The sequence below is a fragment of the Gossypium arboreum genome, chromosome 3 (assembly GCF_025698485.1).
Source record: "Gossypium arboreum isolate Shixiya-1 chromosome 3, ASM2569848v2, whole genome shotgun sequence".
Classification (NCBI taxonomy): Eukaryota; Viridiplantae; Streptophyta; class Magnoliopsida; order Malvales; family Malvaceae; genus Gossypium; species Gossypium arboreum.
Window position 1 is genome coordinate 82,739,118 of NC_069072.1, and position 16,682 is coordinate 82,755,799.

General features: G+C 34.3%; 1 protein-coding gene across 4 annotated transcripts; it reads left to right on the forward strand.

Moving 5' to 3' along the window:
* The first annotated feature begins 1,067 nt into the window (after positions 1-1,067).
* Positions 1,068-13,783, forward strand: LOC108454797 (probable protein phosphatase 2C 12). 4 transcript variants are annotated; one of them, XR_008280153.1, is made up of 11 exons: positions 1,068-1,289; positions 1,653-1,937; positions 2,263-2,434; positions 2,690-2,843; positions 2,923-2,986; positions 3,464-3,571; positions 4,025-4,150; positions 4,291-4,526; positions 4,712-4,911; positions 5,226-5,336; positions 13,595-13,783. XR_008280153.1 is itself a non-coding variant. In XM_053025769.1 (10 exons), the coding sequence occupies exons 2-10, from the start codon at positions 1,740-1,742 to the stop codon at positions 5,276-5,278; spliced, it is 1,311 nt and encodes a 436-aa protein (XP_052881729.1). In that variant the 5' UTR covers positions 1,068-1,289; positions 1,653-1,739; the 3' UTR covers positions 5,279-5,552. The 4 variants fall into 4 exon arrangements, 2 of the variants coding, with proteins under 2 accessions (XP_052881729.1, XP_017608863.1); XR_008280154.1 differs by having other exon boundaries at positions 1,069-1,289; positions 4,994-5,336; XM_053025769.1 differs by lacking the exon at positions 13,595-13,783 and having other exon boundaries at positions 5,226-5,552.
* Positions 13,784-16,682: the final 2,899 nt, after the last annotated feature.

Here is a 16,682-nt window from a genome sequence, read left to right on the forward strand (position 1 = left end):
ATTCCTGTAAACCAAACAACTACTGTGGTAATGCTCCCTGGTCAGAGGGGAAGGATGCCCTCTAACTAGAAGGGGCATTAAGATCAAAGGAATTAGAAGCACCTCATTGGCCTGAGTTGCCTAAGTTTTTTGTTCGATCAACAAACCAGTTAGAAAAGAGATCCATTTCTCAGTGTTGGTTGTCGGTGTCATAACCTCCTGCTTGGTCCAATAGGAAGTTGTTAGGAAAATTATCATTATTGAGTCATCTTGGTTTTCTCATTTTCAAATGGTCAGAAGTCTACCAACGCTCACCGCACCAAATTGTTGAGTGTTTTTGTGTGTCTGTCTCTAAAGGGTGTTAATTTCCCTATTTATATGATAAGGTTCCCAAATGTGATGTCATAGGTAGGTCCCTATGCATGTCGATACATACCCTACTCTAGGATTAACATGTGTTCTCTATGTGCAAGTTCACTTACATGGTGGTGTGAACCCACCCTGTGTGAGCTCATGAAAGGATGCGAACTCTTCACGTGCGAATGAAAGTAGCAGACTATGTAAACTACGGGTCGGTCCCAATTGAGTAATTGGGTAGCAAGTCGATAATGGCGAACACCATAACAAAGTCATTGGACAGTTAAGTTTTTTTTAAAGTTTCAGTAGCGAGCTCCAAGTGACGATTCTATAATTAGTACGATGGATCATTAACTATCTTTGAGTATAAGAACATACCTTAGATCCAAGGCAATCTGACGATCAATGTTGGAGATTGAAAAAAAAACAATTTGAATTTCATTTCAGGAAAAAAAAAATTAAATTGTAAAAGAAAAGGAGAAAAAGAGCTTTCGATTGGTTCATGTAATATGAACAGAGAAAGCCATTTAATATTGATTTTAACAGCCCAGTGACTTAAATGAAAATTTTTAAATAGTACAATGACCAATTTGTAACTTTTTTTTAGTCAAGTGACCAAAATAAAAATTTACTAATAATTTAATAACTAATAGTGTAATTTACCATTTTATTTACTCATTTTTTTTTTTTAAAGAGAAAACCAATAATGGAATCAGTTTTGATTTTTATTTTTTAAATGCGGCCATTCAAGTAGAAGTGCACCGTTTTCACCGCGTCAGATGTTTGAAAAAAACAGAAAATTCTTAAAAAAGAGAGATACAATCAATGAATCCGTGTTTATCAATCACAGCGACAAATCCAATTCAACTGGTGGTGCCATCGACCCTCTCATTCTCTTTCGCGCGTAATCTCCTTCTTCAGCTGCTCTCAGCCGATTTCTCTTTCTTTTCACTGTAATTTTCTCCTTCTCTCTTCCTTTCAATTTTTGTTATATTCTTCTCAATTCCATTTTACCTTCTGCATTGAGATTCGTTCTCCTTTTTTGGTTTTTGTTTAGCAGATTTTAGGAATATCTATAATGTGTCATTGTCTACATTGAGTCTGATTCTCTATTGGTTTGATGTAAAATCTGATCGTTCAGTTATTATGTAAATTAGATATTCTATTTTTTTCCTCAAAGATCTCGATATTCATTTTCCCCTAGCCATTGGCGTCTCATCTCTTTATACATATTTATATTTTGGTTGATCGTTGATCGATTCATTTAACTTTCGATTATCTTGCGATGGGATTTGATTGCATTGTGTATCTTTCAGGAATTCTGGCGTAATTGATGAATAAATAGAGGCATTGTTTTTGGAGGAGTCGATTTAGCAACTTGTTTGGTGTTTGGATTTGTAACAATGTCCTCGAGAGGCCAATATCAACCAGTGCCACTGTCGGTTCTACTGAAACGAGAATCATCAAATGAAAAGATAGAGAAACCGGAGATTGTACACGGACTAGCGAGCCAGAGCAAGAAAGGTGAGGACTTTACGTTGCTTAAGACGGAATGCCAAAGAACAATGGGAAATGGTGTCACCACATTCTCAGTTTTCGGGGTATGAAGTTCCGTCTCCCATTTTTACTGAACCAATGCTAATCATATACTAATGCTTGAGGAGTCGCCTAATTCACCAAGAAATCTGTCATTTGTATTACTAGAATATAAAGATTTACAAACTTTTATCTGTTAAGCATATTGGTTCAATTATTCTGTACAATTTGTTTGGTTTTCCCAAATGTACTTGTCATCATTTATTTGCTTATTGGAGTGGAAAAGATCATCTTTTAAAGTGATGCTTCCTTGATGTTTTTCATTGTTGTTTTTTTTTTTTTCTCTTTTATATGTTGGTTTTGCTAAATTTTTTTTTTTCACTTTTGCAGCTCTTTGATGGGCACAATGGATCTGCAGCTGCTATTTACACTAAAGAGAATCTCCTTAATAATGTCCTAAATGCTATTCCAACGGATCTTAATACAGATGAATGGGTTGCGGCACTGCCTAGGGCTTTGGTTTCTGGCTTTGTTAAAACAGATAAACACTTCCACAAGATAGGTATGAGCTGTTTTGGTAAACATATGTTAGTATAGCATATGTTTTATGGGACAATCATTGGACAAAATAGGAGTATTTGGGTAAATTCATAGACACAAGCACATAATTTCTTCTCCCCAATGGAGCAATTGGGATGAAGAAAACTTATTTTTAAGTGGGTATTTTCTTTTAATTTTTTAAGTTTTTGGTAGCAATTTCTTTGGGCTTCTCACGCACGTTTAGTAAATGATATGCATGTTATGCTTTTCTTTCCAGGAAAAAAGTCAGGGACAACTGTAACCTTTGTGATAATAGAAGGATGGGTTATAACAGTTGCATCTGTTGGTGATTCCCAGTGTATATTTGACTCAGCTAATGGTGGAATATATTACTTGTCAGCTGATCATAGGCTTGACTGCAATGAAGAGGAGTAGGTTAATGACAGAGTTTATTTGATTTGCAAGTTTCTCTAAATACTGAGGCCTTACTCTCTGTTTTCATCTTATTAGAAGGGAACGAATCACTGCTAGTGGGGGTGATATTGGTCGATTAAATGCTGGTTGTGGTACAGAGGTATCTTCTCTTCCATTGCAATTTTGCATCTCATTTTTTTTAGTGTTTCAACAAAGTTTATATAGATTCTTAGCCTTTTCTTTCTAGGCAGTGAAACATAACACCCTCAAGATGTATTCATGTGAATGGATGTGCAACCACAACACTAGGAAAACACAATCTAGGAGCTAGTTTCAGACATTTCATGACTCTATGGAAAAGTGTATCAAAAAGACACTACTCTTATTTGATAATTGATGTGAATTAGAGAACGCCTTTTTTAAAACTTAGTAATTATAGCTGCAACAATTGTAATTAGCAACAACTTTTCTGAATCTGTAATGTTTAGATGCAGATTCTAAAAACATGCCATTGATATGCTTGTAACTTATATGATTCCCTGTAGAGAATTTCAGCATCTGCAGTCAGTGACAAAATCTATATTTGATTAATTTTGTGGATCAAAGCTGGCGACTTAATGGTAAAGTTATTTTGTAGATTGGTCCTTTGAGATGTTGGCCTGGAGGCTTGTGTCTTTCACGATCCATTGGCGATAGGGATGTTGGGGAGTTCATTGTTCCTGTTCCATACATAAAGCAAATAAAGGTTTGTCTCTCATACTCCGCATGCACGCTGCATTTGATATATGTTAGTTGGCCTATCTTAATTTCTGGATTGAACTTCCTACTCTGTGCTTGAATATTGTATTTTGTACAGTTCCTTTCAGAGCACCATATTAATATATATTTTCCTGATGCCACTGTACTAAGAAACTTGGTATGAATTTTGCTGTAATGGACTTCCTTGAGCTTGGGACCAATATCTTTTTCAAATTCATGATCATTGAAGGATTTAGTAGAGGCATTAAGTTCATATCTTCATGTGCCTTCACTCACAATTGAAATGCTTTTGCACATTGGTTTTTCAATTTTTTCTTTATTATTATTTTTTACTCTAATCAGTTTTCTTTGGAAATGTTCCTAACTGATTGAGAGTGCTAGTGTTTCTTTTTTACTGTTGTTAACAATTTAATTTACCCACTTGTTTTTTTTTCTGCAGATGTCTAAAGCTGGTGGTAGGATGATTATCTCTAGTGATGGTGTTTGGGATGCCTTATCAGCTGAAGCAGCTCTTGATTGTTGTCGTGGAATGCCACCAGAAGCAGCAGCTGCACAGATTGTGAAAGTACCGTCCTGAATTATATTTGTCTGAACTATGCTCTTTAGATATTGCTGCTGGGAGAACTATGCCCTTCTGCCTTCGCTATATTTTAGTATCTGTTGCCTTTCTTATTATCTTCTGATTCCTTTGTCTCCAATGAACAGGAAGCTTTGCAGGCAAATGGTCTTCGAGATGATACAACCTGCATCGTTATTGATATCTTACCACAAGAGAAGCCAGCTGCTCCATCGCCACCACCAAAGAAGCCAGTAAAACACCTTTTGATGTCATTATTTCGCAAGAAGCCTTCTGAATCATTCTCTTATAAAGATAAAGAATACATGGAGCCAGATGTGGTGGAGGAATTATTTGAGGAGGGATCTGCTTTGCTTTCAGAAAGGTTAATGCTTATGAGGATCTTCTATTTATTAAAATGTTAAATTTGTACTTCAATTGTCAGATCAAGCATCAGACCCATAAATCATTTGTATCTATCCATTCTGTTTAGCATAGCTTGCTACAAAAGAAGACATGATAAAGTAATTTCTACTTTCATCTCACGAAGAACTCTTTTGTTGCATGCAGGTTGAATACAAAATACCCAGTGTGCAACATGTTTAAGCTGTTCATGTGTGCAGTCTGTCAAATAGAAATGAAACCTGGAGAGGGTATTTCCGTTCATGCTGGTACTTCTAGTTTGGTAAAGGTATGTCCGTGGGATGGTCCCTTTCTTTGCTCTAGTTGCCAGGAGAAGAAAGAAGCTATGGAAGGGAAAAGACCATCAGGTAATGACTGAACTCTCCACTCTCTCAGTCTCAAATGCAAATTGGTGTTACTAAAACACCTTTTCTTTCTTCCTATTTTCAGACAGACATTGCATTGACAGTGACTAGCTAGACCTCTCAAATTACTGTTGCATTTTATGGGCACAAAAATTGTTCTGGAGGTGGTTATAAATGGTGAAGATGGTGCATCTCACTACAATGACTACCTTCAAATTTCTTATCGGGGATTCAGGTTCATTTGCATCTAAGGATCCAGTTAGATCTATCCAACTCAGAACATCAGAGTTGAAATATGTGTTTATTTTTCTCAACAGTACCTCAAGCGGGAAAAGAAAAGAAAAGAAAAGAAAATATGAAAAACAATTGAGAAAATATTGGCCAAAGGGTTTCATACTCTTGGCAGTGCAGACTGGCATGCCTCAGAGGTAATTCTTTCTTTTTAACATTTGTGTTCCCATCTTATACCGAGCACTTCAATTCTTAGTAATAATGTATAGGGAGTTTGATGAGTACATAATACACATTTGTCAGAAGTTAGGAAAAACTTTTTTTATTAGCTTGTTGAAAGAAATTTGTTAATGTATCGTGTGGTTTATTGCTAGAGTGCTATATTTATAGCTTTTTAGTGATCAAGGATCAAATGCTGGTAACCTCAGTTATCAAAAGGAAGATACATGCACATGCTTAGTTTGTGTATCTATGTCTTGATGTTTTGCGATACCTAGTAGGCAGATCTTTCCGTGCCAGAGTCTGAGGATAGATAGATATGTCGAGCACTGGACTAGCTTTGCTGTCGGGATCAGTAGACGCCACTTGACTGGAGGAAGTGGACTCTGAGCAAGTTAGACTATGAACTCGCCATGTATGTCCTTTATGTGTACAATTCAAGCTCTATAAGGAGGCAAGTACCAAACAACTTGTCTTGTTATTCACGTTAGAATTTAGAAAACAGTATATGTTGGGGAGTTTTCGAACAAAAAGGAAAGAAAAAAAGGGCATATTAATAGTATCCTAATGATCATATTATATGATTTTCTAACTTGATGGCTCCATTTGTTTGATAATTTACGAGGCAGATGGAGAGGGAGAGAGTGGGGGGAAGAGTTGACCTAAAGTTACCTTAGGCTCACATCTCTGTTGTTTGTTGGCTGTTTCTTGAATACCATTGGTGTTAATGGCTCAAGGGTCCTAGCTGCCTGCGAATTGGCTGGATTGGGTTTAGCTCATAAATTCACAAATCACAACCCATCCTTTTTTATAGTGCTCGTTTTTCTTACTCTTTAGAAAAATAAAATATTAATATTTTAAGAGAAAAGAAGGATATTTTTTATGCAATCTTTGTCATTGTGCATGTGCATATTAAACAAAACCCAGACATTTTCTTGAATGTTCAAATAATTGGAAGAAAATTTTAAATTTGTAGAATTTACAAGCAGAATGGTCAGTTTTCAAGCTATTCTTGTCCAAACATCATTTTGAAAAGTAGCTCTTTATGTTGATGCTTTGCTAGTTCTGATTTAGAAATAATCGTGACTCAAGTTGAAAATATCTGGGATATCAATTTCCAACAATTCGAACTTCCATTGGTGATCAAAGGATGTTCACCGGTAGAACCTATTAGAATAACCATGAGAATCAAGAAACAAAACTAAAATGAAGAAGTAAACACTAAGAATGAAAACAATGATGAACAAGAGATGAATTTAGTAGCACAAAAACTTCTTCCGTTCAACTCAGAAATCTCACATTTATACACTTGTACAAGTGATAAGATTTGATAACAGATCAACTAACTAATCAGCTAACTATTTTACGAACTAATTGATTAGTAACAGATCAATAACTAGCTAGTTAAAGCTAGCAAGCTTGGTCAACAAGTGAAATTGATTCTTTGACTCATACTATAATATTTCCCTAATTTTTCCTCCTAAATGGGAGATAAGACTCCCAACTTAACTCATAACCTATCAAATGATTATGATGGATGAGGTTTAGTGAAGACATTCACCACTTGTTCCTCAAAAGGGACAAAATTAACCAGCAACGTGCCATCAAAAACTTTTTCTTGAACAAAATGTAAGTTGATCTCTACATGTTTAACACGATCATGAAGTGTGGCATTGGCTGTTATTGAGACAATAATAGTACTATCACACCAAGTAGCGGATTTACCACTAATGATGATTACTCTAAGCTCAACAACTAACTGCTCTACCCACGTTTAACTCTTGCAAGGCTTCTATACTTTGCTTAATAGGTTGATTTGGACTCCACCAATTCCTTTTTTAGAACACCACCCAATACGATTACCATCAAGATAGATACAATAGCAAGAGGTCAAATGTCGATCATCAGCATAGGCAACCCAATCTATATCAACAAAGCACGTGAGATTCATACCTTCTGTAGATCTATAAAAGAGACTAAAGTTAGTTATTCCTTTCAGGTACCAGAGAATTCTTTTTACAATCCTCCAATGTGAATCTAAAGGAATATTCATGTATTGACTTACTTTGTTCACTGTAAGAAATATCTAGTCTGGTAAGACAAACATATTGTAAGGTACCAACAACTTTTCCATATAGATGCAATCTGAAAATAGTTGACCATCAATAACATAGAGTTTAGGCCATAAAAGGCCTCAAGTATGGAAAACAATTTTTGAGCATTTAAAGGCCTCAAGTAAGTCAATAGCATGTATTGACTTATTTTGTTCACTGTAAGAAATATCTAGTCTGGTAAGACAAACATATTGTAGGGTACCAACAACTTTTCCATACAGATGCAATCTAAAAATGGTTGCCAATCAATAGCAGTGAGTTTAGGCCATAAAAGGCTTCAAGTATGAAAAACAATTTTTGAGCATTAAAAGGCATCAAGTATGGAAAACAGAGACACCCAGATATTTGAAGATAGTTGTAATCAAGCTTGATGTGAAATAATTTTTCATAAGGTGAGATTCCATGTAATGCCTTTGTAAAAAGTCCATTGATCAAATGCACAATAGTAGTGGAGGCATCGTTCCAATAAGAAAGAGGCATTTAAGCTTGAGTAAGCATTGGAAGGCAAATATCGACCACTTGTCTATGTTTATGCTCACCAATTCGTTTTTTTAAAGTATGAGAACACGAGACTTGCTATTGAATCCCATAAGCCTTAAAGTATAAAATTAACAAACAAACCAAATTCACCTCCTCCATCTAACTAAAAAGCTAAGTTTGCAACCAATGTGTTGTTATGGAAACTTGTGAAACTCCATAAAAGCAGTTTGAACTTGGAACTTGTGTTTGAGAAAATAGATCCAAGTATAATGAGTATAGGCATTAAGAAATATCATATAATAAGAAAACCCATTTGAACATATTGGTGTAGGCTCATGTCACAAGGCTAGATCTTTAGTCCAACAAACTACACAGCCTTAGGCAATTTCTTGAATACAAATCTGCCTAAGTGAACCTTTATCTCGAAAATTGAAAATTCTCTCAGAATTTCTCTAAGACATCAAAGCAAAGAGGAAGCAAACTCATAAAACAAAAGAAGTTAAGAATGAACAAAAAGCCACATAAAAATAGCACACATCAAGTGTTTGAGTAAAAGCTCTCAATCATATTTGATTACTATGAAAAATTACAAATGAGTGAATAAAAATGAGGGGGAAGGCTTCTTATTACAGTTGCACTCTCCTAAAACCAACATTACAGATTAAGTTACATCGATGGTCGAGATTAGAGCCTATCTATAATTGAGAGTCCTAAGGGATTTAAATTCTATACAATCTTTATCTTTTTAGGATTTATACTATTTACCGTGAAAACTCTATCTTTATCTTTTAAGATTTATACTATTTACCCTGGAAACTCTAGTTTTACTAGAGTGTTTCACTGGCCCACCAAAGCTTTAAGTAGATGGGCTTCTCCATGGGTTCCACGAATCGGCCTAGTTCATGTAGGTTAAATGAGTCACATTTAATAAGTTGACCTTTATGGGGCATTTTGTGCACAATAGTCAAGGGCTTTGATCTGCAACTCGTTACATTCTCTCCCACCCATTCTCGAGACGCATTCATTGCATCCTCGAAATGGAACTGGTTTGACTCGTCTTAGAAAAGTCTTAATGCCTTGACCGATTCCTAACTTCTCTCTTTATTGGGTCATCCAACCTTCCAGAACATTTGCCTCGGCTTATGCCTTTTTCGTCACCTAACTCACACTGTATTTACCTCTTGTACATCTCAATCGTAAGAGACCACTGCTCTTACTTGCCCCCATTATGACTTGCCTCGATCGAGATCCTCTTGATCTGTACAATAGGCTTAGACATGCCTACATTGAACACCGAGTTCATTTTGAGTCTTGCACTAACTCTGGTTTGTAAGTTCCTTAATTTACTCATTTCAAAACTCTAAGAGGGTTCCTGTGTCTTTGCTAAGCCAACGATAAGTCAAAATGTAAAACTCTACCAATGTGTTTGAGATATACCTCACTTGTTCACTTATTACATTTACTTATCTCGTTTGTCCAGTTTGCATCACTACTTTACCCCCAAAGTCTTATGCACAACCCACCTCTCTCTTAGCTGGTAATCCCTCTAATGACTCCATAGGTATTACTTCAGTTTTTAACACCTCTAGCATTTTGAAGGAGATCTCCTTAGCACTCTGATCTACCAAGTTAATGATCCTCCCATATGAAACATCCTTAGCTAGTTGGAGTTTCAATAATACATTGGTTCCACCTCTCGTTTCTCAACTCATTGACACAACACATTATTGTTATCGAGTATCCAGTATACATAAGCAATCGACAAAAGGAACTAGAAGAGCATTAACCTTGTCAAGGAAATTTAATCCAATAATAAAGTCGTAATCATCTGAGTGAATTGCCTTGATTTTTTTTCCTTTCTATTGATCGATTTGTAATTCAACTCCTGGTGTTACTCCTATAATTGAGACCTCTCTAGAATTAATAGTCTTGATCTTTTTAGTTGACTCGCTCACTAAGAAACCAAACTTACCCATGGCTTTCTCTTATATGAACAAATCTGATGCCCTTATATCATCAAGAGCACACTTTCTTTGGCTTGTGATATTTATGTCTACACACATCAACCCATTCTGCTTGTGATCCCTCTTCGCTTTAGTAAATTTCAGCATCATTGATTTAATCTCCAACACCTTATCCTCAATAGGCTCTGCTTCAATTTTTTTAGTGATTGTGGATAGCTTAGATCGCTCTGGATAGTTTGACATCCTATATAGACCATAACATAAGAAGCACTTCACTGGCTTTTTATTTTCTTTAGCCATCTTAGCTTTAACAGAACGTACAATCGAACCAAGCCTTATCGATGCTCTGTTTTACCCGTCGTCCCCTTCTATAGTAGAAACCACAAATTTCTTTGGAGATTTCCTCATCATATGTAGACTATCAAAAAGGAAGCATTTCGCTAGCCCCTTCGATCTGTTGTTAGGCTTCCCTTTCTAATTATGTGGTCTCCCATTACTACCATTTTTATCATTTTCACTTTTATCTTATTCATTGTTTCCCCCTGTAACAGTCTGCCAGATGTAGATCATATCGATATACTATTGTCATATAATTAAGTAAGCCATTTTGGTAATAAGGGTGAATTATTAGTTAAAGTGTTGGGTTAACGTGTTGTGTGAATTTATAGCATGCCCTTATTTAGGGACACCTTGTTGGAATTCGCCATTTGGCAGATTTTAAGGTTGGAAACCTTTAGGGTTTGGCGGACTCTTTTATAAGATGATCCACCAACCCTAGATGTTTTAGGAAAACTTGTTAGTTTGCAGAGCGATAATATTATTTTATGTAGAAACAATAGCTCGGTGAGTATCGTTAGAGTTTAGTTGAGATCTAGTTAGAATTGAACTAGAGTACTGTAGATGACAACTTGATATCTTTAAGTAGTCGAATGACTTGTTTAGTTGGTTACTTAAGTGTACAAGTAATGTTTTACCACTCCGATTAGTTGTAGTAGTTGCATTTGGTAAAAATATTAGACTTCAAATCTTGTTTGGAAAGTTTAGCCTCAGTTTTCAAGGGTGATAGTGGGATGTCTAACCTTCCTACTAAGTTTATTTTCTACTGTTTTTGCTATATGAGGATGCCTATAGCCAACATGTTTCACATTTGTTTCTTTATGTTCTTCTTTTGTTTCTTTGTGTTCTTCTATACGTTTCCAAAATTTTTAGTTATCTTTGGTAGATGAGACGAGGAAAGTTTCTAGAAACTTGTCAAAATGCCATTAATAAGCACCAACTAATTAGTAATTTCTAGGAAACCCTTAGGATGTTGTTGAGGGGATTTACATCTTTGCATTAGTGCATGCATGATCAATTGTTAGTAGATGATTGGCCTGATGATTATGATTGTTTCTTATTTAGCTCAATAAGCTAGCGAAGATCTTAGGAATCGAGATAAGCGACCAATAGAGTAGATTTTTTCTTGAAGTTCCTGGTGAGTTTTTTCTTACTTCCTTTAAGTTATGGAAATTTGTAGACATGTGAGTTATGAAAGGTAAGTTGTCCTTACTGAAGATGGGTTGATGTGTCTTGTATGGACGAGTGTGTAATAAGTCCATGTTGTGTGTGTAAGTGTGGCCATGGTTGATGTAAAAATAACTATATTATGTGCAAGCTTAATGTCAGACTGTTTGCGATATGGGAAAATGTGCAAATAAGTTTTAGTTGTGATACCTCCAGTAGGGCAGCTTTATTGCAAACCAGTCTGGCAGACCACGACCTGACCTTGTGGGAGAACACTTGTTCAATCTAATAAGGAATATGAAAATAAATATGATTTGGTTGATATTCAATCTTGAATTTTGAAAATGGGCCCGAGGTTGGCACAAGTTTGGTTTATAGGTAAACATATGTAACTGTAAGAAGTGTGTATAAGTTGGCAGTATGTGTTCGTTAGAGATATTGTGTGCGTTGTTTTGACTAAGTGTCGTTACCGAAAAATGTACTGGCAACTTAGCGTAATGTGTCTGTAAGACTAAGTCTCAAAAATGTCTTTATTTTTGGTTATGGCATGTATAGGACCTTGACTTTTGAGTTTTGTGTAATTGTTAATTGGCCAAATGTGTTGGCTTAGTTTAGCATTTGATTTATTTTGTATAAGACCATGGAAAATGGCTAATATTGAAAATTATTATGTGAATGTAAGCTAGTCCTTCATGAATGTGAAATTGTTGGCATGGTTGAATATATGTAATGTGTATAGGTCTTAACTATGGTTGTTTGATTGAGAAATCATATTAAGTTAAACTTTGATCTGTTGGTTGATGTTAGATTATGTTTCAGGGTGGCAAAGGCTTGGTAGATAGCCTTATATTATTCACATAGGTAGACACACAGGCGTGTGTCTAGGCCGTGTATGACACATGGTCAGCCCCATGGGCGTGTTGTTCAGCCGTATATCCCCTGCACGTAAAATTTGCAAGTCAAAATGCATGGTAGTAAACACATGGGCAGAGACACGGTTGTGTGTCTTAGCCATGTGGAGAACACGGCCTCTTGCCACGGGCGTGTGCCTTGGCCATGCACCCCCTTATTGGATGCTGACGTCAGAAACAGAATGTCAAGGTTTTTAGACAGGGCTAGGACACAGGCGTGTCATGGCCGTGTGAGGGACACGGGCCATAGACACGGACATGTGTTAGGCCGTGTGAAAACCCCTATAGGTTCAAATTTAGAATTTAATTCACACGGGCATGGGACACGAGCTTGTCCCTAGATGCTTAGGCCATGTGTGTCACACGGGCCATCAGCACGGCCATGTTATAATGACCACATGGGCATGTTGCCCTTCCACACAGTGTATGCCCTATTTCGAGGGTTATTTTTCTAGAGTTAGTTAAAGGACCCGGGTTGGTCCCGAATGGTTTCTAATGGATGTCTGGGGCCTCGTAGGCCCATATTAAGGAGTTTAGACAAAGTTCGAAAAGTTTTAATTTGACTGAGTCATAATGACATCGAAATGATTGTATGCATGTGATTAAGTGTAGTAACGCCTTGTATCTCGTCCCGACGAAGGGCTCGGGTGTGGGGTGTTACACTTTAAGTTGTGTTATATAGATGAATTATCATGTTCCGATTAAATGTTGAATTTCGATGGGTTAAGAATAATAGTGCACATGTTGCAGATAGAATTTAGCCCGGACGGGTAATTCTAATGTAAGCCCCCTTGAGCTTAGGTTATAACTTGGATTTAGCCCGAACGGGTAATCCAAATTGAGCTTTCTAGAGATATGCTACAGATAGGATTTAGCCTGGACTAGTAATCCTACTGTAAAATGTACGGCTCAAGAGTGTGCCTTATTATTATGTACCTTAATGGGTACTTTTGCACATGTGTATATTACCCAAACATCCATCGAGATTTCAATAGTTCGACGGAAAAGACTCTTGAAGTGTGGAAAGGTGAAATTAATGGAAGCTTGTAATGTGATGAGCTTATCTATGTTTACTTGATATTATATGTGATTATATGACTAACTTGTTGAATAAGTGTATGTGTTTAGGTAACTTACCCAAAACTGATTGAATGTAAATTTATATATGCTTGTATTAAAAAATATGATCGGTAAGTTTATTTTTCGTTATACTCACTTACTAAGCATAAAATGCTCACTCCATTTTATTTTCCCTATTTTATAGTGCTCAAAGCTCGCGAAGGTTGAAAGTCGGTCGGAGCTACAAATAGAAATCTCATTTTGGTATAATGGCATGTATAAGCTTATTTGGCCAATGATGGCTTGTAATTTTTCTTTTGTAATCTAGCCATTGGAGTGGCTAGTGATGATTTAATTTGTCTATCTTAAAATTTATGTTTTGGTAATTATAAAATTGCTTATTGTGTGTTGGTTTGATGGGATTATTTTAGTATATAAATTTATGATAAGAGTAAGTTTATACTCTTTGATGCATGAAATAATACCATATGAAATAATACACATGTGCAGGAAAATGGTAAGTTTTGGGTGACAAATGAGGCTAGGAAATGGTCTTATTTTGTCCACACAGGTAGACACACGGATGCGTGTCTAGGCCGTGTGTCACACACTATAACACCCCCTTAACTCTAAACCGTCGCCGGAATAGGGTTACGAGATATTACCAGACATATCAGACAACTTACAAAATAATTCACAAATAAATAATAATATTCATAGTATAATATAATAGTCAAGTCCTAATAATAGACGCTCGAAACCAAAACGTAAATTAAAAGTGAAACGAAACTTGTTCAAATTCTTCGGAATTTTTTTTTGTAATTTAATTTATATATATATATATATATTAAATTTCGACAGCATTTCTGCTTATTTTTACATAAAACCTCCTGCAAACTTTAAACCCAAAAACAAACCAATAGCAATACTCCAACCAACGATTAAGTATACTCAATTACATCCAATTTATATTAAAATAATAATTTAATACCTTAGTTTAAACAATATAACATGTTAGTATATATGTATAATTAATAATATTTATTTCATTTCAATTATTTAATACCAAACTTACCATTTCACAACTTTATATCATATTCATAATCCAAAACATTATAATCATTTATATACAACCAAAATCATTTAACTTAATGTATACACATAATTTATATGCAACTACCTAGTACATGCCACTTACCAAAAGGAAAAATACATCACCAAAATCTTTTGTTGAGTCGGGTTTGTTTTGGATGCTAGACCGGATCCGAAACTCTAATAACTCACATACGGAAACAACCGTCACATTGAGTATTTCATACTCAAGTGGTATTATTATAAATCAAGACTATTTAACATTAATAAATTACAAACATCAACCATAAATTTATTATTTATTTAAACTAATTATATATATAATTATATTACTTCATAAATCTTAAATTCATAATTTTTTTCATACCAACTCAATTCATAATTTAGTTCATATATTCTTTCTCATACTTTTCAATAGTGCTAAAACAAATAGTCTCATTTTCAAAATTTCATTTCAATTATTTACCCTATTAACAAGACTTGGACTTTGATAGATACGCGGATTCCATCCAAACACACCAGAATATCCAACCCAAACACACCTGGAATATTGTAAATCCTCCATAATACACCGGTATAATATATCCTCCCAAACACACCAATAAGGCATTAAATGCCTCTTCGGATAAACCGAAGTATATAATAACAGAAACATCTTCTCGACCGAACTACAAATCTCCTCATCACATCACAAATCCAATGGCATGCCATTTGTATAAAATCTAGTCCGACATGTTACTAGGGTATTATTTTACTTTTCTAATTTCAATTTCATTTCCACAAAAATTTTCAATACTCAAACAATTCAAACATCTATTATCTTAATTCATATACAAATTAATTTTCACACATACTCATATTTAATTTCAAATATAATACTTACCTTATCTTAATTATTCCATAACTATAAATTCAATATACATTTAATAAATAGTTTGAGTTATAGTAATACAAACCCGAAACACGAGTTTACTCCTCAACGATCTTTTCTTTTCCTTTGGATGCCGATGCCTCATTTTCCTTGTTAGCTATGAAAAAAAAAAATAATAACAATTTACATTATTAATTACAGCATTAATTTAATAATTAAATTTCTAAACAATTCCTACCTCCTAACTAAACTTAATTATTTTCTTAATCCAATTCACTCTCTTTTTCTATTCAAATTTTGTCTAAACTTATATTTAACTATAAAATTTCCTGCATATTTCCCTAATTTCAAAATTTCTTCAATTTAGTCCCTACAACATAAAACTTATAGCCTAGTTTACAATTTAATCCCTTAATCAATTCTAACTTAGAATTCATTCAATTAAATCCCTAATTCCATAATTTGTCCAACATGAACCATATTTGGAAACATATGAACTCTTGAACTATCAACTTAATTTCATCAAAATCTTGTTTTAAAGCTTATAAAACATCAAAATTAACTAAAAAGGACTTAATTGACTTACCAAATTAACTCCAAGCTTCAAAAACCCTATTTTCCCTTTTTCTTTCTTTTTCTTCTCTTCTTTCCCTTGTTTCGAATGCTCTCTGTAACATTCTTTCTTTTCTTTTTCTTTTTTGCGTTTCATTTGTTTTATTTGTTTTATGTTATATTTTATATTTAATTAATTTAATAAATATCTATTTTCATAACAAATACTAATATTACAATTGGATACATATTTATTTTTACATTTGTACCAATGATTTTATTACCATTGTCATTATTTAATTTGTTTCTCAAACAAAAATCTCATAATTTTAATAATTTAATTATTTATTTAACAAATATCTTTTTACTTAAATTATAAGTAATTAAGTATTTAAATTACAAATGTACCAATGTAATTTTTTACACATGTATATTTTTATTACCATACAATTATCTACTATTTTATTTATTTAACAATAATGATAATAATAATAATCTAATATAAAACCATAATGTTAATTAATAATTATAATAATTTAATATAAAACCATAATAATAATCATTATAATATATAAAACCTAAATAAAATCTTTGATTTTATTTCACCAATATGTCGCCTCATTTGTAGTCAATGGCTTAATTGCCATTTTAATCCTTTTTATTTTCTATTGCTTTAGAATTAAACTTTTACCCCTTTTTCAATTTAGTTCTTTTTGCTAATTTTTCTAAATTAAGCTAATTTCACCTAATTAAATCCTAATTAGACACACCACTAGGC